Below are 27,500 nucleotides of genomic sequence, written 5' to 3'. Positions count from 1 at the left end.
TCCTCTCTCCTCCTCTCTCTCCTCCTCTCTCCTCCTCTCTCTCCTCCTCTCTCTCCTCTCTCTCCTCCCTCTCCTCCTCCTCTCTCCTCCTCTCTCCTCCTCTCTCCTCCTCTCTCCTCCTCTCTCTCCCTCTCTCCTCCCTCTCCTCCTCTCTCTCCTCCTCCTCTCCTCCTCTCTCTCCTCCTCTCTCTCCTCTCTCTCTCCTCTCTCTCCTCTCTCCTCCTCTCTCCTCCTCTCCTCCTCCTCCTCCTCTCCTCCCTCTCTCTCCTCTCTCTCTCTCTCCTCTCTCTCCTCTCTCCTCTCCTCCTCTCTCCTCTCTCTCTCCTCCTCTCTCCTCTCTCCTCCTCTCCTCTCTCTCTCTCTCTCCTCTCTCTCCTCCTCCTCTCTCTCTCTCTCTCTCCTCCCTCTCCTCCTCTCTCTCCTCTCTCTCTCCTCCCTCTCCTCCTCTCTCTCTCTCTCCTCCCTCTCTCTCCCTCTCTCTCCTCCTCTCTCCTCCTCTCTCCTCTCTCTCTCTCTCCTCCCTCTCTCCTCCTCTCTCTCCTCCCTCTCCTCCCCTCCTCCTCCTCTCCTCCCTCTCCTCCCTCTCTCTCCTCTCTCTCCTCCCTCTCCTCCTTCCTCTCCTCCCTCTCCTCCTCTCTCTCCTCCTCCCTGCATCCCGCTGTTCTGTCCTTTAGAACATCACATGGACATTTACAGAGGTGTGAATGAGCCGGTCCCAGGACGCCTGATATTCTCCACACACAGGTTTTATCTCTCACTCTGGCCTGTGCACCTGTCGACTACACGCACCTGTCAGTCAGCAGGCCTTGGGTTGGACAGGGACTGGAAAAAAAAAAAGAACATATAGAAATGATTGCTCCAGACGGGTTCAATCCGGTGGGACTCGCGGATCACTCAAACGTAGAATATAGACAGAATTCCCTATAGGAGGTAATAAAGCGGAAAAATTTGAATATATTTACAGTCGACGTCGGGAAGTAACATGACAAAAACACGCATAAAACACAAAAGACAGCCCCAAACTCTGCTAGTGCACTGTGTAACCTTTTAGTCGGGGGTCTGTCACCTTCTTGTTTCCATGGAGATGTCATTGCTCTGCCTGGAATGTTCCACAGTGTGACTTTAAACAGCTTTACTTTACATTTATTCAATTCCATTTGGTTTTATGGCTCAAAAACGCCTAGAAAAACAGACATTCTGACTGTGAGCGGGGTCGCCTCTCCGCAGAGCTGACCTGTAACTTTTTCTGGTTTGGTTTCCATGAAGATAAAAAGGTTTAATGCCATACTGTGAAACATTCCAGACAAAGCAATAAATTCTCCATGGAGAAAAGCATTTAAGCATTTGAGTCACCACACTGCAAAAATGAAAATATAGCCAAGTTACGATTACCGTATTTTTCGGACTATAAGGCGCACCGGATTATAAAGGTGCAATATTAATAATGTTGAATTCTCTCGTCTATTTTCATACATAAGGCGCACCGGATTATAGAAGAGAATAGAATAGAAAGCCTTTATTGTCATTATACAGAATAATAAATAATAATAAAAAATAATAAAACAAATTAACAGTTATCAGTGTTATTATAAGATTATAAGCCACATTAAGCGAAACAAAACAGTCAGATAAGTCAAACTTTATCCAACTCATTCACAATAACTGTCAACATTGTTCAGTTGTAACACAAATACTCACTCTTTCTTCCACAAAACCATTAAATTCTTCATCTTCAGTGTCTGAGTTTAACAGTTGGGCGATTTCGGCATCAAGCTCTGATCCCTCTCGTCATTATCCGAGTTGGTCTCGTCACTGTTATTTAGCTGTTCAGTGATGATTCTGGTCTTCGTGAAAGCTCGGACGACACTTGAGGCTGATCCTTAGCCCAGGCGTCCACAATCTATTGGCAGATCGTGGTGTAACTCGCCCCGCGTTGCCTCCCTGTCTTGGTGAATGTGGATTATGAATGTGAATGTGGGTGGATAATTTGAGTTTGTTTTTATTTTCTACGAGAACGACTCAAACATACATTGAGTAATAATGTGTTTAATGCAGCTTTGCGCACATTTGTTCACATTGTACAGAAACAAAACTTAAAACCACATGACTAATTCGCATAAACTATAAGCTCTGAAAAAAAAACACTTAGTTCTGTCAGACTCTGCAAGGCTCCTGACTACAGTAGCCGAATTGTTCTGACAATCTATCAAGCTCTGCAGCTTCGTAGCTTAACAAAGTCGTATTAAAACATTTTGACAGATTTTTGAGTGCCGTGTTCCACATAAAATCAGTTTGAGGTCAGTAAACACAACCAGAATTAATACATAAGGCGCACTGTCGACTTTTGAGAAAATTAAAGGATTTTAAGTGCACCTTATAGTCTGAAAAATACGGTACATGAATGAAGAATGTTTTATCTTGATTTGAGTAAGTAAGTCAAATTATCTAAGACTTTTTGTACTTAAAGTATGAAAATATATCTTTGCTACACTTAAGAAAAGGAAAAACAACAACTATTTGGACTTTAAAATAAGAAATAAAATATAATATTGCCTGAATTAAGAAAAACACAAGTCGAATCTTCTCAAATAAAGTAAAATATTCCAGATTTAAAGGTGCATTGTGTAAATTTTCTGATGAAGGGTCAATGAAATGCTTCTTTTCTATCTTCATGGACACCAAACCAGACCAAGTTACAGGTCAGATCTGTGGAGAGGCGACACTCCTGCCTCCTCTTAAACTCTTAAAGTCTTAATAAGATTGTGTTTTGAGTGCAACACTGATTGAATTAACGGGATTTGTGACATTTAAAAGTGAATAATGGTCAAAAATATGTGAAAAATAATACTTTTTTTACTTATTCTGCGACTGTCAGACAATTCTGTAAGAGAAACAAGGCAAAGTTTTAGTGGTTCCATGTGGTTCTCAGTTTGAGTCCACTTGAAGCTCTGAGGGGAAAGTGCTGGAGTGTAAAATGACATGCTTTTATTTGAGCGGGAGGCTGAGAGACGACCGCAGCGCTCGGGCTTTCTCGAAAAACATCTGAAGCACTGTTTAAGTTTACGCTAATGTGTCTGCGAAGTGACTGCGTTTGACTGTCAGGACTCAACTGGACCAGTAAATCAGGACTAAACTGGGTCTAAAATCTACAAAACAATGCCAAAATGTGCCCTTAAAAGTCCTGGGATACAGCAGAATTAAAACAAGATCTAAACCAGGTCTGAACCAGAACTAATATAGAATCAAAACCAGTCTCAACCTATTAAACCAGGTCTAAACAAGAATAAACCAGGTTTAAACCAGGACTAAACTATCTAAACTAGGACCAAAATGAGTTTAAACCGGAGCTAAACCAGTTTAAACCAGGACTAAACAGGTACTGAACCCTTCTAATCCAGGACTAAACCAGGACTAAATCATCTAAAACAAGACCAAAATGAGTCAAAACCAGAGTTAAACCAGGTCTAAACTACGACTAAACCAGTACTGAACCCGTCTAATCCAGGACTAATCCAGGACCAAACCAGGACCAAACCAGGACTAAATAATCTAAAACAGGACCAAAATGAGTCAAAACCAGAAGTAAACCAGGACTAAATTAGGACTAAACCAGGTCTAAACCAGGAATAAACCATTTTAACTAGGACCAAAACCAGTCTACACCAGAGCTAAACCAGGTCTAAACCTGGACTAAACCATCTAAAACAGGACCAAAATTAGTCAAAACCAGAAGTAAACCGGTACTGAACCCGTCTAAACCAGGACTAAACCAGGACTAAATAATCTAAAGCAGGACCAAAATGAGTCAAAACAAGAAGTAAACCAGGTCTAAACCATTTCTAAATTAGAACTGAACCAGGTCTAAACCATAACTAATGTAGTACCAAAACAGGTCTAAACCTATTAAACCAGGTTTAAACCAGGACTGAACCATCTAAACTAGGACCAAAACCAGTCTAAACCAGAGCTAAACCAGGACTGAACCAGTCTTATTCAGGACTAATCCAGGACTAAATCATCTAAAACAGGACCAAAATGAGTCAAAACCATAAATAAACCAGGACTAAACCAGGACTGAACCAGTCTAATCCAGGACTAAACCAAAACAACCTAACCAGAACCTAACCAGTCTTGGTCTAAACCAGTACTAAAGCAGGCCTAATCCAGGACAATGTCACTAAACTAAACCCAGTCTAAACCAGAACCAAACCTGGACTAAACCAAGAAATACTATAGACCAGGACTAAGGTGTAATAACTATTGACTGAATCAGGACTAAGCCAGGTCTAAAACAGGACTAAACAAAAACCAAGTCCAAACCGGGTCACATTTATATGGTCCAAAATCATACTGAAGCAAGTTTACAAGGAAGAGACTAGGACCAAAGATCAGGATTAAACTAGGATTTAACCACAACTCAACTATTTCTAAACCAAGATTAAACCAGGACTAAACCAGGATTTAACCAGGACTAAATCAGGATTTAACCATAACTCAGCTATTACTAAACCAAGATTAAACCAGGACTAAACCAGGATTTAACCAGGACTAAACCAGGATTAAACCAGGACTCGAATATTCTTGTGTAGAAACCAGTTGGCGACATTTGCGTGGAGCGAGAGTGTGAGTTGGCGAGAGGAAGTGTAGAGGAAGTGACCCCAGCGCGGCCCGGTTTATCCAGACAGATGGAGCTACTGCGATGTGTGTACAGGCTGGAAATAATACACAACATGCTAGTACAAGTACTTCAAACGGAACAAAAGAACACAAGAACTACAAGCTGAATACTTATTTTTGCATTTTCTATAAAACACAAAATCAGTTTCCAAATATCAGTTCAGCCGATATAAATGGATGCAGTGTCAAAATCGGTATCGAAACTTGAAAAAGCTGCATCTGCAACAAAACCTTAAAAGCAGATATGGATTTAAAGGTTGTATAGAGGATTTCTTTAAGGGAAGAGAAATACAGCGACAGTCCTTGTGCGCGTTCAGAATTACTGTTGAAGTGACTTGTTTAGAAGTAATTCAGCGACCGACGCGTCAGTTTTTAGACCCTTCGCCTGCTTCGGTTGCGCCATCGCTGGACGAGATCTCCAAGAATCACCTCAGTTTGGCTTTGCTCCTTTTCCCCTTCTCTTCTTCTTTCAGCGACCTCAAAAAACGGACTTTCTTTTGGGGCGAACCGGTCGTGGATTCCCGTCCGCCGTCGCTACAAACTTTGTGAGAAATGTGAGGAAGCGACAGTTCGAAAAATCCTCTAAGAACCGCTGCGTAAACCACGTAATCCCCGCGCTCCGACGCGTCAGTTATACTAGGGAGTTTGATTGACAACCTAAGAGCCAATAGAAAATGAGGGAGCCTCGTTTTCTATTGGTTGATGTTTATCTGGCCTCAACACGTCCACAGTTGATAGATTTTCGTTTTTTTTTTTTTTTTTTGGTCATCATAATTACAAAGCTGCTGCGTCTCTGTAATGGTATTTTAATCTTTCACTGACAGTTTGAAACAAAAAAAAATCCTCCATACAACCTTTAAAATATTTCTCCAGGGCTAAATGTACTTCAGAAATCCACTCATACTTCTAACAGAATACAAGTACATGCTTTAAAGTGAATAAGACTACTTCATATATGTCCCTATAGACCTTCAAAATACACCACAAAACACATTACATCCATTTAATTCACAATTTGCTAAGTCCAAGGACACTACATTCTAACTGCACGAACAATTTATAATATGTGTTCAAGTATGAGAGTCCATATCTTCTTTAGAATTCAATGGAGCAAACAGAATTCCAGACAAGCGAGTAAGTCTTTCTCAGAGTAATAGTTGTGTTACATTTTAAATAAGCACTTTTTCATTTTCGCAGCTTTGACAGCAATATTTCTGCCTCATTTTAGTAGTGATTTTGTAGCCAGAAATAGAGTCAGATTAGCTTTTACTGTCTCCAGTTGGAAACCGAAATCCTCTCACTGTGTCTCGAAGCTAAAGACCGACGCACACCACAGGATTTTTCAGTCTTGAACGATTTTTAAACGTGCAACAAAAAGCGTGCAGCACAGAAACGAGGAGAATTTTATGAGATTTTAAACCTCCGATCGCTTCAGCGGGACACGTCTGCGGACCACAGGCCTGAAAGTTGTGAGTGCACCTCGCGTCTGAAACGACTCGCTTTGAGACTCTTAAGTGGTCAGAAGATTGCACGATGCACTTTTAGGCTACGTCACGACAACGCTCCTGAACACTGAAAAAAATTCGCCTCCACACACGTGTCGGATCAGAAAATATTCACATCCAGACGACAATGGACTGAGTGAAAACGATGTGATACATATGCCACACCTGTATGTGGCACTGTAAACAATGACAGTAATAATAATGCATATCCCATCACAGTTTTTTTTTTTTAACTTTAAGGTAATTTAGCCTATTTTAGGTGTATCCCACAAATATATAATGGACGAGTGAGGTGATTGTCCATCCTCAGAGCCGCCTTTACTCTCTGAACTCAACACAGGTACAGAGGATGTCCCAGAGTATTTTAAAAGACGTGCAACATCCAATAAACTCAGAGTTTCAGCTGCTTCTCGATCGTCAGAGGCTTTTAATCTGAAGAGGAGTTAAAAGGAGCTTCATTCCAGCCGCTATCATACTTATGAATAAATTGTAATCTATTTATCAATCAATTTTAGTATGTTTGTCTTGAAAAAATTGTGTGTTTTTTTATATATATTTAATATTTATTGTGATTTTAGCCAGGCGTGATGAGTTAATTTAACTAATTGTTGATGGAACAAACCATTCTACACTGGAGCTCTGTGACACTTTATTTTGTAATTGTGTTTTATACGTGTTTCTTGATGATGAAGTGGATGAGTGAAATCTGAAATGTGGGACCCGCCTCTCAAATCTGCGAAACAAATTTGCCTACGGGTACGAATAAAGCAGCCTAACCTAACCTATGTAGCCATTTTGTTTTGCAAAAGATAAACATAAGTTTTCATTTGTAGTCATAAGTTTTGGATGACAATTATTAGAATAACTTGGTCTTAAAATCCAACAGTTCTCCACTCTGGAACCTGTTCTCAAAAAACACAGTTTTCACCCACTCAAAACACCGGCTCCATGTGGACGAAAGGCCAAAACAAATACAAACTTCACTGTTTCAACCAAAAAAGTTTATCGGATGGACAGGCCCTTAGTCTAGATGCAAGTCAAATCTGTGTTATTATTTGTGAAATGTGGTGCAATCCTTCAGATACAAGATTTTTAATGCATGTAAGTTTGGCGATAAAGTCCACACAAGTAGTAACTTTCATTAATCTTGATCCTCGTGCTGTGTGGATGTAAACAGACACACGTGAGGAAATACTCTCACCTTTTTACTTTTAAAGAACACCTCAAACTGGATTAATAGCGTTGTTTTGTGGACTGGAGTCATTATTTGCGGAGCACAGTTTCTATGGATGATGTGGATGAGATGCTGCACTTAAAATGTACCACTTTACGAGAGGTGAGGAAGAAAATCCACTCGTTATTTTCGCTGTATCCCAAGTTTGTATCTTGCGTCTTTGTGTCTGTCACTTCTCTGGTGATGATCTGACACAGCAGCTCAGAGTCACACTGACACCACTCACGTGAGGAGTGCAGCGGCTTCAAATTCGCACATGAAGACACGAAGTCGGGTCACACCAATCACAGCTAAAATTGGGCAAAGGGGCCTGGTCAAGCAGAAGTAAACAGCAAGGCCAAAAATTCAAGTTAATGCATCTGATATAAAAATGTATTGATCAGATACATATGTACTCTAGTTTATGAAACTGTTTACCTTTTTTCTGTACCATTTTTGGTTCTAAAGTTACATATGTTTTAAACAGACCATGTATGAAACATGGAACAAAAATTATTTCCCAATTTTCAAAGACCTGAAAATCATGTAAATAAATGGATGTATTTCATCATATCTTGTGTTATTCGATCTTTGAACTGTTGATGAAGGTACATGATTTTTCCACAAAAAAAAAGTATTTAAAATGATAAAAATTTGCTTGGAAGGACTGATATATTTTATAGAAATAGTTTCCTTTCATTTTGAAGTAATATTAAAGTATTCAGAAGAAAAAAGCGACAAATTATGTAAAATCCTGCACCTTCTACTTGTTTGCACAATTTTCCCTCCGTTACTTTTCCCTCCGTTACCATGACCTTTCTTAATAAAAAATCTCATGACTCAAAAAGTAAGAGGTTTTTCAACCTAATCTTGTACCATATGGTAGAAAAAATATTCAAACCAGTTTGTTAAGGATATGTAAGTGAGAACCAAGAGTTATCACTGTTTGTATTTATTGCCCAAAAAGTGCTGTATATTTCATTCCCTCCGTTACCGATGTGAGTTTTTAAATTTTTTGTCAACAACTTGAAAGAATATCACAGGTTTAACTTTACCCTGTTGGAGTGTAACTCTTTCCTACATTCTGATACTTTACTTATTTCAATAGTGCCTCTAGTTTCTGAATAAGAGACATTTGAATGTAAAAAAATCTGCCCTCTGTTTCCCTCCGTTACCACTTGACTGGACCCAAATGTGACAAAAGTTCGAAAATAGATCATTCAATGACGTGCGCCTAATAATCCAGAACGCCCTATAGTGCAGAAAATACAGTACCTTCATACCTTTAATTTGTCATTTCTTCAGTTCTTTCACCAAATCAGTCCGTTACAGTGCAATACCCTTAACTAATAAATCACCCCAATTCAAAATAATAACTTGTTTGGATGAGAGCACCCCATCAGCGCTTTCCCCGTCCCTAAATTACATCATAACACAAGTATCAACACAATCTGTATCAAGTGGCCATTTCCGTGCGGTAATAAAACAAGCTGCGGGAGAATCTAGGCCACCGTGTCGCCATGGAAACTGAATTTGGCTTCCCCGACTGGCAGCGCGGTCTCGGCTTTGAGCTCTCTGATAAATATCACCGTGGCAACTATTTTTGGCCCCGCTCTGATTGAATGCAAAGTGAGAAGCTCGTTAGGGGAGAAGCTGGAAGAGTTTGTAGCGGGGGAGGAGGTGAGACGAGATGACACTGGATTAACTACTAGTGTATGATAACTTCAGGTCGTCTTCATGTCTCCAGGTTTTAAGAAGTGTAGTGAAGAAGGTAGGGCTGCTCGGTGATGGAAAAAAAATCATTATCACGATTGTTTTGGTCAATATTGAAATCATGGACATTCAAACGATTAAATTGTAGTTACACGATGCATTTATTCAGCATTTCTCTCTCTCAAAAACTCTCAAACTGAAAATAAATATAAGCTACAACTATGTACCTTAGAGTCGCAACCCTCATTTGGGTCCCAAGAGATTCTTTTGGGGTTGTCTGATATGCACCTAATATGTGTGTTGTGCTCTTCTTCTGACTGGAAAGCGCTTTGAAAACACAGACAGGCCCACTTATCTCATTAGAATTGTTGAAATGTTGACACGTTTTGTATAATTTCTAATCTTTTTGTAATTATTTTATTGACTATTTTGCTCCAATATTGCTGGTTTAATTGAATGTTGAAAAGAAAAAGAAATGGGCTACATTTAATGTCCAAATAGGCGACTTATGGATCCTTTTATTGCCGCTTCAATTACTGTTTTTCATTGTTTTAAACTTGAGTAAACAATAAAATATTCTCATTAATGTTCAATAATGGCAACCACGGATGGATTCATGAATAATTTCTATTGACTTGGTCATGAAGGTTTGTGACTTTTAAAATATGGGTCCCCATTAAAGTTTGGAAAACACTGCCTTAGAGCAGTTTTGCATATAAAACCTAAAATTAATAAAATATACTTTGAACATGAAATAAGGCATAGAAAAATATAAATGTATCCAAAATAAACTATATATCCAGCTGTTCTACAATCTCTATATTTAAAAAATAAAATAAATATACAAGTGAATCCTTGCGAAACTAAAGTCGTCACGCCCCGGTCCTCAGTTTCACCGGCATGTAAATCATTTCAACTCGATTAAATGAGTTTGGAGATTGCCTGATACAAAATGAAATCGTGATCAAAATTCAGTTAATTGCACAGCCAAAAAAGTCAAAAGTATCGAAAATCTGATACTAATCGATACTTAAACTAGTATCAAAACTAGATAATGATTCCAGCAGTTACTGATACTAAAAAAGTCACATTCACAGAACAGAAATGAAAGTTTATTATGAAAATATCATACTGAGAGATTTGGATGTTGTTACATCCCTAATTGTGAGCTTACCCACGATATCCCAATAAATATGATGATATCGTATCATGAGACTTGGATATCTTTGCACCCTAGTAGATAATAATTGTTGCTGCGTTGTTAATGTTTGATGGTTACGATCTGACAGAGCAGCTCAGAGTCACACTGACACACACACGAAGACACAAAGTCGGGTCACGCTAGGGCTGGGCGATATGGATCAAAAAATATATCTCGATATATTTTGCTATATCTCGATATACAATATATATCTCGATATATGTTCAAGAAAAAATAACCCCCTAAAACTGAAAACTGCAAAAACAAATCTGCCAAATTCCACAAGGTCTTTTTTTTTTTTTAATTAAAGTGTAAGAGGTCGGCAGTTCATATAGGAACATTTAAGATTACAAAAAACCCTAATTACATAAATAATAATTTAACTATAAGATAAAAGAAATAATACATTTAATTAAAATAAATAAATAATACAATTTCCTTCTTTTCATTCATAAATAAAACAACTCAACTCAAGCTCATCTTTGCTTTAACTCTGTTATCCAGACCAGAACCAGAACCATGAGCTCCTTCAGCAGAAGAAGCTCAGGATGTTCATTATTTTAACAGATCCATGTTATTATCCAGCAGTAAGGAGCTCTGAGGTTTAATCCCACAATCCACTGCAGATCAAACCCAACGTTTCCAAACACTATTGTACAAGTGACACTGCAGCAGATTATTGAATAAAATCTTCTGCATAAATAAACTTTACATTATTAAACTTTACAATAAATAAAACATAACGACTCTAGAGCCACATCAGCCCGTTTGAGATAATAATGTGTTTAATGCAGTTTTGCGCACGTGTGTTTACATTTTACAGAAATGAAACTTAAGCACATGGCTCATTTGCATAAACAGCACTTCTCACGCAGCTCAACTCGTTTAGCTTCTTTCGGACTAAAGGACGCGACTCGGTGGAATATGAGGATGTGCTGCTGGTGGTTTTGTCTGTAAATGGTGGAAAAGGGTTCGTGGTGCTTGAAGCTTTTCACTGGCAACAACTTTCAGCGTTCACATTGGTAGTGAGGATTGAAGGAGACACGAGCGAACAAAATCAGGGAGGCGGGGGCGACGAGAGAGAAGATAAACAAGCAAAGCAGCGAAATCAAAATTGAATATGAGCATTATATCGATATATACGATATGTCAGAATTCATATCTCGATATATTTAAAATATCGATATATCGCCCACCCCTAGGTCACGCCACTCGCAGCCAAAATCGGGCAAATTGTCCTGTCGTGTGAGACGGCCTTTAGTCTCCTCTTTTATACAGTCTGTGGTTGTAGGTTCTCATCTCCAGCGTGTCCATAGTTGCTCTGTCTCCGTGGTCGTGTGCTCCTCGTGTGCTTCCTGCGTCGTATCAGGTCTGGAGTCTGGTCTGTATCAGCTGCATTAGAGCCTGCGCGCTGTCTGACCTTCGCTGAGAGGCCAGTTTGTGTTTATCTCTGTTTCTCTCATACACCCGTCTAATGGATTTACACCAAATGAGTTTTCTACTCAAAGAAAAATGGATTTCAGTATGATTTACCTGAAAACATAAACAGTACAGACCTTGAATCAGAGATATTTAAATGTCATATATTATCTTGTGAGGTTTAAGCCATGTTATAATGCTATTACCTCCTCAAAAACATATCCAGACTTGTGCTTTGTTTCATTTCATTTTGTAGTATCTTTATTATTAGTCTGTCTACATCTCTAAAGCTCAAAATGCTCCGTCATGAAGCTGTAGGTTTTCAATTTAATGGCTCCTTTTACCTTTAGTTCACTAGAGACAGGCAAGTGCAGGGCTGAACTAGAACGCACGCCGATTGTGTCGTGATAGCGCTCTGAAGGGGGGTGACTTAGCACGGAGAGCAAAGGGAGGTAGGACTCAGAGCTTCAAAAAATATAGCATATTCAACACAACAAAAGGTAACATGGTGATATATAAATATGTTATGTGCAGTGTTGGGCAAGTTACTTCAAAACTGTAATGTGTTATTTATGACTTGTTACTGTAATTTCAAATTAATTTGTTATATTACAATATTACTGTATTTAAAATGCAGAATATTACACGACTATTGCATTGCTTTTAAATTATTCTCACCAAAATAACTGTCGCTGATTGTCAAAGAACAATCGGCGAGTGAAAATGCCGAACTTTTGCGCGGTATATGGACTGAACCAGGACTGAACCAGAGCTGAACCAGAACTAAATCAGGACTGAACCAGGTCTAAACTAGGACTAAACTAGGATTAAACCAGAGCTGAACCAGGACTAAACCAGATCTAAATCAGGACTGAACTGAGGACTGAACCAGGTCTAAACCAGAACTGAACCAGGTCTAAACCAGGACTAAACCAGGTCTAAACCAGAACTGAACCAGGTCTAAACTAGGACTAAACCAGGTTTAAACCAGGACTAAACTAGGACTAAACCAGAGCTGAACCAGAACTAAACCAGGACTGAACCAGGTCTAAACTAGGACTAAACTAGGATTAAACCAGAACTGAACCAGGACTAAACCAGAGCTGAACCAGAACTAAACCAGGACTGAACCAGGTCTAAACCTGGATTAAACCAGGTCTAAACCAGGATTAAACTAGGACTAAACCAGGTCTAAACCAGGTCTAAACTAGGTGAGAGAACCCCGAGCCCCAGAGTGTCCGCAAAGCGCTCGGCTGCGTTTAGCCCCTTGGAGTGCAGAGTTCTACACCAGTCCTTTCGCCCACGGTCACCTGACGGTCTACATGGGCGCACCTCCGGGCCCGTCTCGACATTCGGACCGTAACGATGGCATTTCACCGCTGCTGATCCCAGTGATTTTAGCGAATTTGTATGAAGTAAAATGAAAAACCCACCACTTTAATACAGGTTAAAAATGCTTTGTAACGTCACTGACATTTGTACCGAGTAAAACATTACCATTTCCATTACTGTGTTACAGCAAAAAACAACGCATTACAGTAATTTGTTACTTTTATAACAGTGGGTTTCAGTGGGTTCTGGCTGTGCCTTCTTTCACCTGTCTCTTTCTCTTCATTCCCTCATCTCTCGTCTCCCTGTCAAACTGTAAACACGTCGGCCCGGATTTATTGTTTCTTCTAGGCCACATGTGAAGAGTTCTGTTCCAGCTTAACTTTTACGCACAGTGGAATTTAAGCTCTGCACGTACTACCGCGCATCAGGAAGGGGAGAGACAACTTCATTTCCCGGGAGAATTAACCAGGCTCCACACTCTACAGCCCACCTCCTCTCTACCCACGGAGTGAACGGGAAAGTAGTCGTGTCTTTTCTCTTGCTCCTCAGATCAGAATGACCTCAAAAGTTCCTGTGTCCCGAATCAGACTCTGCGGGTGCGCGCCGTGGCTCCTCTCTCGTTTCGTCAGATCATTAAAAAAGTCATATTTTGGGCCCATTTTCCGTGATGTCATTGCTCTGATGCTCTGGTCTTCTCAGAGTCACCGCGAGCGCTCACAAAGTACAGCTGAAACTTCAGGTCTGAGTGGCTTTGGTCAGACTCAGGTTTATTTCTGTCATGAAACGAGTTGAGGCTTAAAGGTTGTATGGAGGATTTTTTTTAGTTTCAAACTGTCAGTGAAAGATTAAAATATCATTACAGAGACGCAGCAGCTTTGTAATTATGATGACCAAAAAAAAAAGAAAGAAAATCTATCAACTGTGGACGTGTTGAGGCCAGATAAACATCAGCCAATAGAAAACGAGGCTCCCTCATTTTCTATTGGCTGTTAGGCTGTCAATCAAACTCCCTAGTATAACTGACTCGTCGGAGCGCGGGGATTATGTGGTTTACGCAGCGGTTCTTAGAGGCTTTTTCGAACTGTCGCTTCCTCGCATTTCGCACAAAGTTTGTCGCGACGGCGGACGAGAATCCACGACCGGTTCGCCGCAAAAGAAAGTCCGTTTTTGAGGTCGCTGAAAGAAGAAGAGAAGTGGAAAAGGAGCGAAGACAAACTGAGGTGATTCTTGGAGATCTCGTCCAGCGATGGCGCAACCGAAGCAGACGAAGCGTCTAAAACCTGACGCGTCGGTCGCTGAATTACTTCTAGACAGGAAACTTCAACAGTAATTCTGAACGCACACAAGGACTGTCGCTGTATTTCTCTTCCCTTAAAAAAATCCTCTATACAACCTTTAAACTGGAGATGGAGCCAGTTTCAGCTCAGGATTTCAGGATAAGCCTGGAGTTGTTAAACTATTTTAATGAAATACTAGCCAGACTGCGCCACCTAGTGCTTCCACTTAATTTAATTTCTCTTCAGCAGCTAGGTCAGGAATCAAAATACAATAGATGGTTCGCACAAAACCCAGAAATGTGAGTTCGGGCATCAGCCAATCAGCGAAGAGACATATATTCAATGTTGGGAATGATTCCCAAGATCGAGGATTTAAAGCCGTAAAAAAAGAGAATGTTTGTTGAATTTCATCAAGGGGAAAGACGTTTTTGCCCTTCTTCCGACGGGATTTGGGAAAAGCTTAATATACCAGTTATCCCCGTTAGCGACAAATAGCATCAATTGGTTAAATGATAAAAAGTACCCGCCTACCCTTGAGCGAACAAAATCTAACACTGCGAGGTCAGACGGTTTCTACGAAGTGACACCAGCTGATGAATCAGGCTAATGAAATACCCTCCTAGTACTGAACGTACAATAACAGAGTAGCTCTGTTTATACATGACACTTGGCCCAATTTAATATAAAACACAATTGGTAAATGGTCAAATAGTCACATTTTTCTATAGCGCTTTTCCACTGTGGGTTTTTTCGGAAGGTTCAGTGCGTGTCCTAGAAAGAAGCACAAAAGATGGAAGGATCCGAGAAAGCAGGCCACTTTATTTCAGCATTTTCCATTGAGAGGGATTCAGTATTGATTACCAAGTACAACTGTCACCCCGGAACGACGCCTCTGCCCAACTCACAGTGAGGGGTAGCTTTATACCACACATCTGACAAAACATTAACTTGTTGATTTAGCGTATACAGCAAGAAAATGAACAATAACGCTGACCCGGTGCACTTTATCACACTTTATCATGGGTGGGTACATGCCACGGGGTCCACATACATCAGTTTTCTGCTTCGTGGCATCTCAAAGTACAGAAAAACATGTCTTTTATAGAACTATAGATAGTCATACGTGTTTTTCACCCGGTTGTCATTCCAAGGTACAAGATATTGGGTGAATCAGCATGATCAAGGCCCTCAAAGCGCTTTACAACAAGGAACCACTCACCCATTCACACACGCATTCACACACTAGTGCACGCAGACACTGTGGGCAAGGTGGGTTAAGTGTCTTGCCCAAGGACACAACAACAGCATTCATCTGTGGGAGCTGGAATCACACCAGCCAAACTGTGGGTCAGTGGATCTGACCACTCAAACTGTGATGTTTTATGTCGAAAGCTGGAATCGAACCGCCAACCTTCAGATCAGTGGGCGAATGCTGAACTACTGTACAACTGTATGCCATATATATAGTAGGAAGTCCCTGCTCCAGCAACACTGAAGACCCCTGCCGTAGAAATAAAACACCCCCTCTTGTGGCAAAATTGATATTACAGTGGATAGCTCCAAAAATCCATCTTGCAGCGTTTTCACGGATTCACTCAACCATTCGCTAACAACTGGTCCTTTGCAAAAACTTGAACAAGCCTTTTCATCCCGTGCTGTGTGGTGCCTTTTAGAACTTCTCATCTACAATTACTCCTGTGCTTCGGCAGGGTCCTGACCATAACAAAATACCCGCTTGATGGCTGCTGAATGGCTCTGACTGTAGCGCTTGTTAAACCAAAGAAATCTCTCCCTCATTAAAGAGCAGCTGTAAACCTCTCGCTGGCTTGTGTTGGTCCTGATTATGTGGAGTTATGCGTGAGGGACTCCAGTAATCTCTCTTTCTCTCTCTTTCTCTCTCCTTCTCTCTCTCTCTTCTCTCGCGGTGCTGTAATTGTAGCGTTTTGCACACGATCTGTCAGAGCGAGCCCGTGCTGTGAGGCCTCCGAGGATGACAAGCTGTCCATCTCCTCACCCTCCGAATCTGTTCCTACGCTCATGACAAGCTTAGAGACAGTTTAATGTGTCAGATTTACTGAGTGGTTTCCGGCCGTTCTGATATATAAGGAGACTGAAATCATATCCGGACCTGGGTTGCTAGTTTCTTAAAGGGCCCGTCTCATGCAAAATAACTCTTTTCACATTGTGTCTTCTGCACATATACAAGCACAATTTGGGTTTTGGAACATCCATTACACAATAGTTATTAAATCTTACTGATTTCTTGGAGACCAGACCAGAAACTATGAAAGACTGACTATTGCTCATCCCCCGCCCGTCCTGAGAAAGCACAGACTCCTCCCTCCAAACGTGACGTAGGCCCTGAGTGAGCCGCCCTTCCTCCGCCATCTCAGGGAGGGAGGGAGAGACAGGCGTGCACCCTGATAGTGGTAGAAATAAACTTTTATTCATCATGGCGATACAGCGCGTTCGGCCACATGTGTTGGACCCGGAATCAGACGAGAACTTTGAGGTGTTTAGAAAATTAGATTGTGGAAAGATTTCTTTCAATCTGTCTTTGTGTAAATGAATGTGATTTCTACCTGAAACCCAGACCAGTCATGAACATGTGTAAAGATTCATCAGACAACTGTCTCCTCCTTCAGGAAGCCTTTTGTTATCATCAACTGTGTGTTAATTTAGCACCAGCCTCTGAAACCAAAGTCACTCTGCTTTGATATGTATGTAACTTGTATTTCTGTATAAATACTCAGAGCTCAAATGCTCTGGGGAGATACGGTGGGGAGATGGAGTAGGAACATACTGCCGGCGGGGAGAGGCTGTTGGGCAGATATGGACAGGCTGAGGCCCTGTCCATATCTGCTTTAACAAGAATAAACCTTGGTCTATATTTCAAAAACTCATCGGGATTCACAAATGGATTCATTATTTATCTTCAAGAGATACATAATTTTTGCCACAACAGATGCACGAAGCTCAAGCATCGTGTCAGCATCAGCTGAACATTACTGATTGATAAAGTATTAATAAACACCAGTAGATAAACTTATTATATCGTGTACACTGCAGTGTAGAACAATGAGCTTATGCTGTCGCTTTTGTTTAGGTGTTTATGTGGGAATTTTCAGCCGATGCGGGGTGGAGACGGTGGAGCGGGGGAGGGAGGCGGGTGTGAAACGCTTTCTGCTACGTCAAACGCGTCATAGGTGTAGTTGCCGCGTCATCGTTGTAGCAGCTTTAGTTCGTTGTCACGTGGGAAGGTGGCAGAAATACGCTGCAATTTGTTCAAAAAACACCAAATCAATCTAAAAACCACTTTGACGACATATACAAGGCCCAATAATTCACCCCAATGAGCTTATAAGCACTTTTACATCTATGAGAAAGACATTTGCAACAGAGAGATTAGCCAACACATTTTAACACATTGTTTTCTCAAATATAATGGAAAAAAATCTAATACAGGTTGAGTTAATGGTTGGTTGCAGGTGCTGGGGTTTAGGTGGTCACGACCCAGATCAGAGAGGCATTTTTAGGTTTAAACCAACTAGACTGAAACTGGCAACCCAAATGAGAAACTTTTATGAGGCTCATTCTGTTTTTTTTTTATTTCTTTAGAACTCAGAAACAAAAACAACTTGTCCATCATGTTCAATGTTTTTGTAATTAAGAATAAATCAGCATTACAATTATCGTGTTTGCGCTGTATTTGGGGACACAGAGAGGTCGTGTTTATGGAATTTCAAAGCAATTCTGTCCTTTAAATATGTTCTGTGTCCAACTCTGTCTCTCCATAAATAATCCATGATTGTCTGTCAGAGGTGGGGACTTGCACGTCGTGACTTGAACTCGAGTCAGACTTGAGTCACTATTTTTAGGACTTGAGACTTGACTTGATAAAATGGACTAAGACTTGGGACTTGACTCGGATTTGAGCGCTTTTTGTTGCATCTTTTGTATGAAAAGCGCTCTGTAAATAAAGTTTGACTGATTGAGGCCTGTGACTTGAGAAATTTGATGCTTCTCTTAAAAAATATGTTTTTAGAAAATACTTTTATCTTTGCAGTTGATAAATGCACTGCTTAATTTTAAAGAACAAACTGGAACATGTCCCTCCCACTTCTCTATTTGTTACTTTAGATGTAATGAAGTACTGTGATGCAGTATCCTCAAAAAGTACTACAGTAATATACAGTACAATACAGTAAAACCGAGGGAACTACATGGCAAATTAACTATTATTTAGCACTTTTAAATCTAAATTCTTTCTATTCTGACCATAATGAGTCACACTAAGATCTTGATAAGACATTTAAAAAAAGAAAAAAATTGCATTTCTATGGCTCATATATAAATCTTCCATGACTTTTTAAGTACAATTTATTTTAAAAGTCATATAAATTGCAAAAATCTATAACCTGTAATGGTACTTTGGTTTAAAGACTTGAAATTACTTGAAGCTCAAAGCAGACGACTTGGACTTGACTTGGACTTACGGGCCAGTGACTCGAGACTCGACTTGGACTTTCTCATCTTTGACTTGGGACTTGAGGTCGAAGACTTGAGACTTACTTGAGACTCGCAAAACAAATACTTGGTCCCCCCTCTGTTGTCTGTACGTGCTGTGGTCTCTGCGACAGGCCCAGCTCTCTGTTGATCTATAAATAAAAAGTCTAATCTGAGAGGCTCACAGCACCTGTAGTCTGGCAGCGCTAAGCCAACAGGTGGCACACAAAGAAAATACTAATCTACCCTCACCCAAGGACATAGGAATGAGAAAAATGTCCCTGTAGAGCTTCCGTAGATCTTCTTAAATGTGGTAGAGTGGATAGAATTCAGAGGTGGGTAGCCATTTACTTGAGTACTTTTCTAGCAGCATACTTTTACTCCTACTTGTGTAATATTTTACTGAAGTAACAGTACTCTTACCTGAGTAAAGTTGTGGTTCCTCTTCCCACTGTGAGTAAGTCTAAAATGACAAAAGCTCTATGTTCTTCCTCCCCTGCTTCAGAATTTAGTTTGTCTTATTTATCAGTGTAGCCGCGAGGTCTTAAAAGTCTTAAAAACTTCTTAAATTTCATGTTCCTATATTAAGGCCTTAAAAAGTGTTAAATTATGTTGTCTGAGTCTTATTTTTTCACAAAGGTCTTAAATTTCATTAGCTTATTTTTTTGTTTACTCAACCAGGCAGCAGTTCAATGTTAAATGGAGGGAGGGGGAGAAAAACAACAACAACGTGAAATAACATAACATGAACGAACGTCTAATTTGGAGTATGAGCGAGCAGTACTTTGGTTTTTGGCGTCGGCGGCAATGAGTAAACAATCAGTTTCGTCTACACTGTCCAAGACGCAAAACTCTGGTCAGATCTGCTCACGTCGCGTACACGTTTACGTCACATACATCACCACGGAGCCGCCTGATGTGCAAAGCCAATCGATTTCCACACACTTTCACGTCACTGTATGCACGCAGATTTCCTCCTGAAAACGCTCACTGAAACGCAGAATAAAAAGTGAAAACGCTCCGCCAATTTTTTGTCTTCTATTAGGACCGTCGCCATAGAAACGTAGGCTTAGATTCAAGATATAAAACCGGTAGTTGGTTGGTCATTCTTAGAACTGGATCTGGTGCTTTTCGCCCGCATAATGGGTGCGACGTTGGTCCTAATTTTCACTTAAGTGGTCTTAAAAAGGTCTTTAAAAAGTCTTAAATTTGGGGTAGGCAAACCCGGGGATACCCTGTATTTTTTGTTTGTCCCTTGAAAATACCAGATTTTGTCTTGATCTCTTCATAATTTCTTGGACTAATACTTTGTACTTCTAGTCGAGTAATATTATTTTGAAGTACAATTTTTGGCTACTCTACCCACCTCTTTAGAATTCACGATCACACTTAAATGTACAATCTTGTTAAGGGTCATGGTAACAGTTACAGTAGTGAGAGTAGTACACTTATTATTATTGTTCAGTTTAGTCCCATTTTTGATTGAGTTTTGTGTGTGAAATTGTGTGAAATTGTGTTGTTATGATTCTAAACCACTCAATTTCAAGCAAAAGATTTGGTACTTGAACTTGATAACACAATAATCCTAATGTGCTTCTTCTTTCAAATTATCGTCTCTGCCTTTTATAATAGACCTGATGATATAGATTGATTCTAAAATTGTCCTAATGTGTGATTTTTTTTGTGTATCGATACTTGTTCAAATGTATGTAGTTTTGATCCCTGTTTTTGGTATTGATAAGTATCTAGGATTAAATTGTTAACAACCTTACAGGTCCTGTATGAAGCAAAATTGACTCATGTGAGCTTTAAGCCTTGTTTGAACATTGTTACCTCATTAAAAACAAACCTGGAGTTGTGTTTTGTTTCATTCACACATGTTTGAGTAACCCTTTATTATTAGTCTGTCTGCATCTCCAAAGGTCAGAATGCTCTGTTCCACCTGGTGATGAAGTGGTAGTTTTCAAGATAACGTCTGCCTGCAGTGGAGCACTTCCTGTCTTAACATGCAGGGATTGTGCGTTAAACATGTGTGAATGAAACAAAACACAACTCCAGGTCTATTTTTGATGAAGTAACAATGTTATAAAATAGTGTAGTTATGGGGCTTTAATGTGAAAGAGCCTTGAATTCACATTTGACAGTCTAACATAATCATGCCTCATCAGATTCTCTAATACCTTCTGTTTGTGTGTTATTGACAGATCTGTACTCCAGACCTGGTGGTGTTCTTGGCCTGCACTAACCATCATCTGAAGGAGAGGCTGCAGGAGAGGCTGCAGAGGGCGGAGCAACAGGGACGCCCTGACGACAACCCCAAAGCCATCGACCGCAGGCTCACCAACTTCAAGCAGAACACCATCCCCCTGGTCAAGTACTTCCAGGAGCGGGGCCTCATCGTCACTGTAAGGAGCTGTACTGTTGTTTGTGGCTCATTTCATTTGGGTATTTTACAGTGCATTGGTATTCTTGGTAAAGAATACATGCATAAAGCTTTAAGTGTGCAGTCCGGGGCCTCCTGGGGCATCAGAGGCACTTCAGGAGTCCCCAAAGGTTGTCTACACAACAAACCAACAATAAACCAAATGTAAAGAGTATCTGTTCGGAATAACTACATAAATTCTTCTTGTTACAACTTAAATCATTGGTATTTACATTTTGAGGAATACTATTACATGGTCATTGGAACTAGGTTCAAATTTTTATTGGGGACCCTGGGTGATCCATTTTGTGCCAAAAAGTATGTAAACCCTCATACTGTGGCTTTAGAGGGACAGTTCCAGAGTGTTGGAGACGTGTGTGGAGACACTTTTTTAAAATATTCCATCCAGTCCTTGTATTTGCTGCCACTAAAAACAGTCTTACCCACTCCACAAAGCACCCGAAGCAAAACAATTATAACACCAGACTGTTGATGTGATGTCTGTGTGGGTAGAATAATGTTTGAAATAAAACTAACCTTGCATTGCATGAATCGTCGCATGTTGAGGGACTATTTTTTCATATATATCAGTCCGCCTCTGCCAAACTTTCTGTCAGGAAGTACAACTTTGCTGCTGCTGCTCAGACATAAATCCTTCAATCGCAAGGTTGGTTTTACTTCTAAAATTATTCTATCAACACAAACATTTACATTGACAGTCTGGTGTAATAATAGATTTGCTTCGGGTGTTTTGTGGAGTGGGTAAGACTGTTTTTAGTGGCAGGATAACTATGGCCATTGACATGCACTAGCCTAGCACCAGCGACCTCTGCAAACACAAGGACTGGATGGAATATTTTAAAAAGTGTCTCCACACGTCTCCAACACTCTGGCTCACTGGGAAATGGGGTCCTATGTCCAAAATTCTGAACTGTCCCTTTAAATCAATAACATGATTTACAGTTGAGTTATGGGTTTAGGTTTAGGGTCAGTGTCCAGGAAGTGAATGTAAGTCGACGTAATGTGCGTGAAAAGCCCAGATGAATGTGAGTCTTTTGTTGTCCCCCGTGCTGCTCCACCTCTCTTGAATATGAGTCACTTTGTTGGTTTTACCTTGAGTCTCCTGGTGCAGAAGTGCCTGAGGAAAGAACCATCCAAACACTCTGAAATCCATCTGCAGCTGCGAGGCCACACACTCGCACACAAACACACACACTCACGCGCAAACACACACAGCTTTTCTTTCACAGACAAATACTGCAAAGATTTTCTCTGTTCAAATGAAATCAGTGAATGAAAAGTTTACAGAAGAGTGCCATGAACTACCTGCATTTTAACATTATTCATCAGCCTCCATCTGTATTAAATATTACTGATACTTTGCAGCAGATGTCATCAACATTACTCTGGGGGTGTGGCGCTAACTCGAGGCACTGCTCTGTCTTGAACCTGAGCTTTATTTTAACACAATCTGACCAGAAAGAGCTGATTTTATTTAACAATAACATTTAAGGAAGTGAGCTTGTGACTGTTTCAGATAGTCACTCTCACCTGTCACTTCCTGTTGACACCTAAATGGGGCCACGGATGCTCGAATTGATCACAGCCGTCTGAAAATGTGCTCATGTGTGGCTTGTGTCGCCATGGTAACTGCCCAACATTCCTCCTTAGACACACGTGCAGAAAATCCTTTGGAACAAAAAACAGAACTGTATCTGTGCTGTGTGTGAGTAGTGGCGCCTCTCCACAGATCTGACCTGTTAATTAGCCTGGTGCTGTCTGTCTCCATGGCAATAGATACCTTGAATCAAATGAAACAGAAAACGCACACCACAGTTCTTGTAGAGGTGCAGGTGCGAGGAACGGCAAAATAAAAGTGAAAAAATGCATTCCACATTCAGGTGGCCAATGTCCAAAAGCTTTTTTTTTTATTTTTAAATAACGTTCGTTCGGCAAAAAAAAGCCTTTGTCAGATATTTTTCTTGTTTTGGACCACAGTACAAGACCACAGAACATTCCAGGCAATGCAATAATATTTCCATGAAGACAAACATGTAGGTGATCTTCCCCAGAAAGTTACATAAGAAAAGTTACATACGACAAAAGCTCCACTAGTTGTTATAGTTAATGCTTCTATACAAGTGAGAGTTTTCCGATTTGGACCAAAGACTGTATATGTATATTCCGTATTTTCTGGGCTATTAGGTGCTCTGGGTTATAAGACGCACTGTCATTAAATGGTCTATTTTCGAACTTTTTTCACAAATAAACCACACCAGACTTTAAATGAAACACAACAGTTGGATGGGTCAGTGGGACTTTGTTTGTTCGTTCACGGTGACTCTGGGCTTTGTTCAGTGTTGTGGCGTGTAGGGAGGGTGCTGTCTGGGACCAACTGGATTGTCGGCGTGTTCGCAGTGACTCAGTTGTTCAGTCGTGTCTAGAAGTGGCACATTGCACTCACTTTTTTCGGTTCCTTCCTCCGTTCCGTTCCTCGTCGGCGTGGAGTGATGAGTGTGGTCTGTCGGGTGTTTTTCGCTGTGCGGTCGCTGTCTGCTCCGTGTGTGTTTGCGTGCGCTGCGGGTGGTGCGGCTTTGTAGTTTACTGAAGTCGTGCTGGGACACCTGAGTGGATTCGTGTATAGGGTTCTCTGGATTGTGGGGCTGGCAGTCGTTTATTTGATGGGGTTAGAGGCTTAAGAGTGCGTCTAATAGCCCGGAAAATACAGTATATGGGCATAGGTAACCCACTAGCTGCAGTGTTCCATACAGGAAGTGAGCAAAGGCACATTTCTGGCTGCATCAATTCACTTTTTATTGAAAAACTGTCTCTCATTTCTTCATAACTGCTCCTGTCAGACTCGTTATTTTGGTCTTAAAATGTTCGTGTTAACCCATTCTACACGATCCTGTGGTTTTATTTCACTATTTTGTCTTTAAATTAAGATTAATAACAGACAAATCAGTATTGCAGTATTGTACTAGGTGGTATTAAGGCAAGACAAGGCAAGTTTAGTTGTATAGCGCAATTTGTGTGCAGAATTCAAAATGAAAACTTTTCAGTTATATGCACCGCTAAACAGAACCGTTTTGTGTCTGGATTTAAACAGAGTCAAAGTAGAGGTCTGTCTCACATCTTCAGGAAGACTGTTCCAGGTTTTAGCTGCATGAATCTGAAACCCTGACTCCCCGTGTTTAGTCCTGACTCTGGGCACCAGCAGGAGGCCGGCCCCTGACTTCCTCAAAGTGGTTTGGTTTAAGTCAGGACCCAATCTGCAGTGTTCTGGTTTTAACTTATTAACTGCTAACACACAGCATATTTGTATCACCATGTTACCTTTTGTCTAGCCTGATTCATCAGCCGGTTTCACTTCGTGGAAACCATCTGACCTCGCAGCATTAGGATTTGGTCGCTCGATGATAGTACTTTTTATATTTAACCAGTTACCGCTATTTGGTTGTGACAATAAGCTTTTCCCAAATCCCGTAGGAAGAAGGGCAATAACATAAAATTCACCAAACATTCTCTTTGTTCCGGCTTTAAATCCTTGATCTTGGAAACCGTTCCCAACACAGAATGTATCTCTTCGTCTATAACCATCTCGACCGTTTGAGTTTGACGTCATGGCTTCACAGCTCTTCGTTGATTGGCTGGTGCGCGGTCTACAACTTCCGGGGTTTGTGCGAACCGATTAATGTATTCTGATTCCTGACCTAGTCGCTGGAGAGAAATGAAATTGAGCGGAGACACTAGGCACTTTTATCATCTTGAAAATGCTAAAGTCCTTCCTTTGCTCTCCACGCTAAGTCACTCTCCCTTCAGAGCTCTATCACATTGCAGTTAGCGCACACACTTCTAGTGAAACTACAACACTGCATCGTCTTTGTGAAGTTGTAGTGTGTTGTTTTGTATCATGTACTTGTGTATTTATGAAGAATGGCTCATACCGCTAAACATAAGGAGGGTTTGAATAGGGCCCGGGAAGAGATCACTAAATTACTCAAACATGCGTAGGTGACTCCAGGCATGTTTTTGATGAGGAACCAACGTTATAACACAGTAGAAAGCTCCAAAAACTCCATATCGCTTAATACCCCCTCTTTAACGTTTAAAAGAGAGATTTGATGAATGTTCCAGAAAGCCCGCTGAGCTCCTTACATTATCTCCTTTGTTAAAGTCTGGAGAAAATGCCAAAGCAGTGCGTTTAAGGCCCGCACGTAGGAATCGGCAATTACACTTTCAAACACTTCTCCCGCCAGAATCGTCTTTGTGAAGCCGTGCTCCTGCTGCGCGCTCCTGGCTCTCTCTTCTTCTTTTTCTTCTCTTTTATTTGTTTTTACATAACTGGATTGACTCGGAAAAGCACGGGGTGTTCTCTATCAGCTAATTGAATAAGCTGGGAACACGCTAATGACTTGACTAAATATTTGTGATAATATAAAAGAAAGTACTACGATGGTTCAAAGCAGCAATTAAAGAGAAAGGGGTGAAAAGTTCTTGCGTGTAAAGTCAAGTGGAGCCAGAGTCGATGGAGCTGGGAGCGCACCCATGCTCACTTCCTTAGTTTTTAGTTTCTCAATTTCGTGTTTAGTTGTGATTATAAATAGGGATGTAACAATAATCGAAATATCATGATATTGTATCGTCAAAGCTCTCACAATAATATCGAATTACAAGTCTCTTTGCTTAAATTAAGAGTTATGGTGCAGCAATAACTAAAAAAAAGACAAAAGAACTGCATAGACCATGATCCTTTGCTCCGTTTCAGTGCAGACTACATGTAGAAATAACAGTTTTAAGCACTTTTAAGTCTTAGTTCTTTGGATTAAGTCTTGTCAAGGCTTTTTAAGATGAAAAAGCAGCATATTAACAGTTTTGCTTGTAAGCCTCCGCAAAATATCGCAATAAATATCGTACCGTGAGATGTATATCGTGAAAATATCGTACTGAGAGATTGGAATATTGTTAATCATGAGCCTTCCCAACATATCATGAGCTTTCCTACAATATCACAATAAATATTATAATAAATATCGTACCGTGAGGTTCATACCGTTACAATATCGTATTGTGAGACTTGGATATCGTCTAGTTGTAAAACATTATGACAAATTTTCATCAGCTCACACTCGTCCCATTGTCTAAGTATTTAGGGATGCACCGATACAATACTTCGTTAATATACTCGTACTTGTTAAACGTTTGTCGATACCATGCACGATAGCACTGTTACATGACACATTACGCAGTATCCCAGTTTCAGTATCCCAACAAGCACCAAGCATGCTCCACTACTGCGCTGAGTCTTATTTTTTTTACACCTTTCAATCTTTTCATCACAACGGTAGCTGACATAAATGAAGTAACTGTACATGAGTGTTAAATAAAGAGCTCTGCACACGTATAATCTCTGAAAAGTTTAACATGAACCATCTCCAACGCGATATACGCACAGAACAGACTCACCATCAGCAGCACATCCTCTGTCACAGAAAGAACACTCATATTCCACTGAGTCGTGTCCTTTAGTCCGACAGAAGCTGAACCAATGAGATTCATTTGGTCTTCCAATATTCTATGTTATTAGGTTCTTTTTCTCAGACCTAGAGTGTTATTTCATACCTGACAGTTTCGACTGCTCACTAGCGTCTTCCTCAGAGTCACGTGATGTTGCTGTGACGTGTTCGGTCAGCTGATTTAAACAGGTTTTGGCGCTGTCTTCCTACCGGTGGAGGCAGGACGACAGCGCCATCTGCAGTCCGACTTCCTCAGGACAGCATCCCTGGTGTGTGAGAGTAAAAAAGCCCCCTCGTCCCGGTTTACAGTCCTGTGGGCACGTTTCCGTATTTCGATTGCTTCTTTAATCCAGGCTAGTGACGCTAGTGAGCAGTCGAAACTGACACTCTAGGTCTGAGAAAAAGAACCTAATAACATAGAAGCTGAACCGCATCAGCGCACAAGGAAAGAGCTGTTTTTTTCAGCGCTTATAGTTTATGCAAATGAGCCATGTGGGTTTAAGTTTAATTTCGGTAAAACGTAAACAAATGTGCGCAAAGCTGAATTAAACACATTATAATATTAATAAGATAATCCTTTATTGTCTCCCATGGGAGAAATTTGTCTTGGGACAGGGGGTAACATGAGCACATAAACAAACACCATAAAACAAAGTAAATATGAGACCGGTATGACCAACAGGACCCTTAAATTATCCTTAACAGGCAAACCCTTGCAT

The 27,500-nt window shown here is 40.6% G+C and overlaps 1 protein-coding gene across 1 annotated transcript in view; it reads left to right on the top strand.

The window, feature by feature from the left end:
- LOC110174899 (adenylate kinase isoenzyme 5) overlaps window positions 1-27,500 on the top strand; it is a 262,298-nt gene that overhangs the window by 94,245 nt on the left and 140,553 nt on the right. The window contains exon 5 of the mRNA XM_020941015.2: window positions 21,048-21,248. Within this exon, the coding sequence (XP_020796674.2) occupies window positions 21,048-21,248 (201 nt within the window). The remainder of the gene's footprint in view (window positions 1-21,047; window positions 21,249-27,500) is intronic.

Source organism: Boleophthalmus pectinirostris, unplaced genomic scaffold (genome assembly GCF_026225935.1).
Source record: "Boleophthalmus pectinirostris isolate CB_2022bp ecotype Guang Dong unplaced genomic scaffold, ASM2622593v1 HiC_scaffold_16, whole genome shotgun sequence".
Classification (NCBI taxonomy): domain Eukaryota; kingdom Metazoa; phylum Chordata; class Actinopteri; order Gobiiformes; family Gobiidae; genus Boleophthalmus; species Boleophthalmus pectinirostris.
The sequence above is the reverse complement of the archived record's forward strand: the minus strand, read 5'-3'. Positions and strand labels throughout refer to the sequence as shown.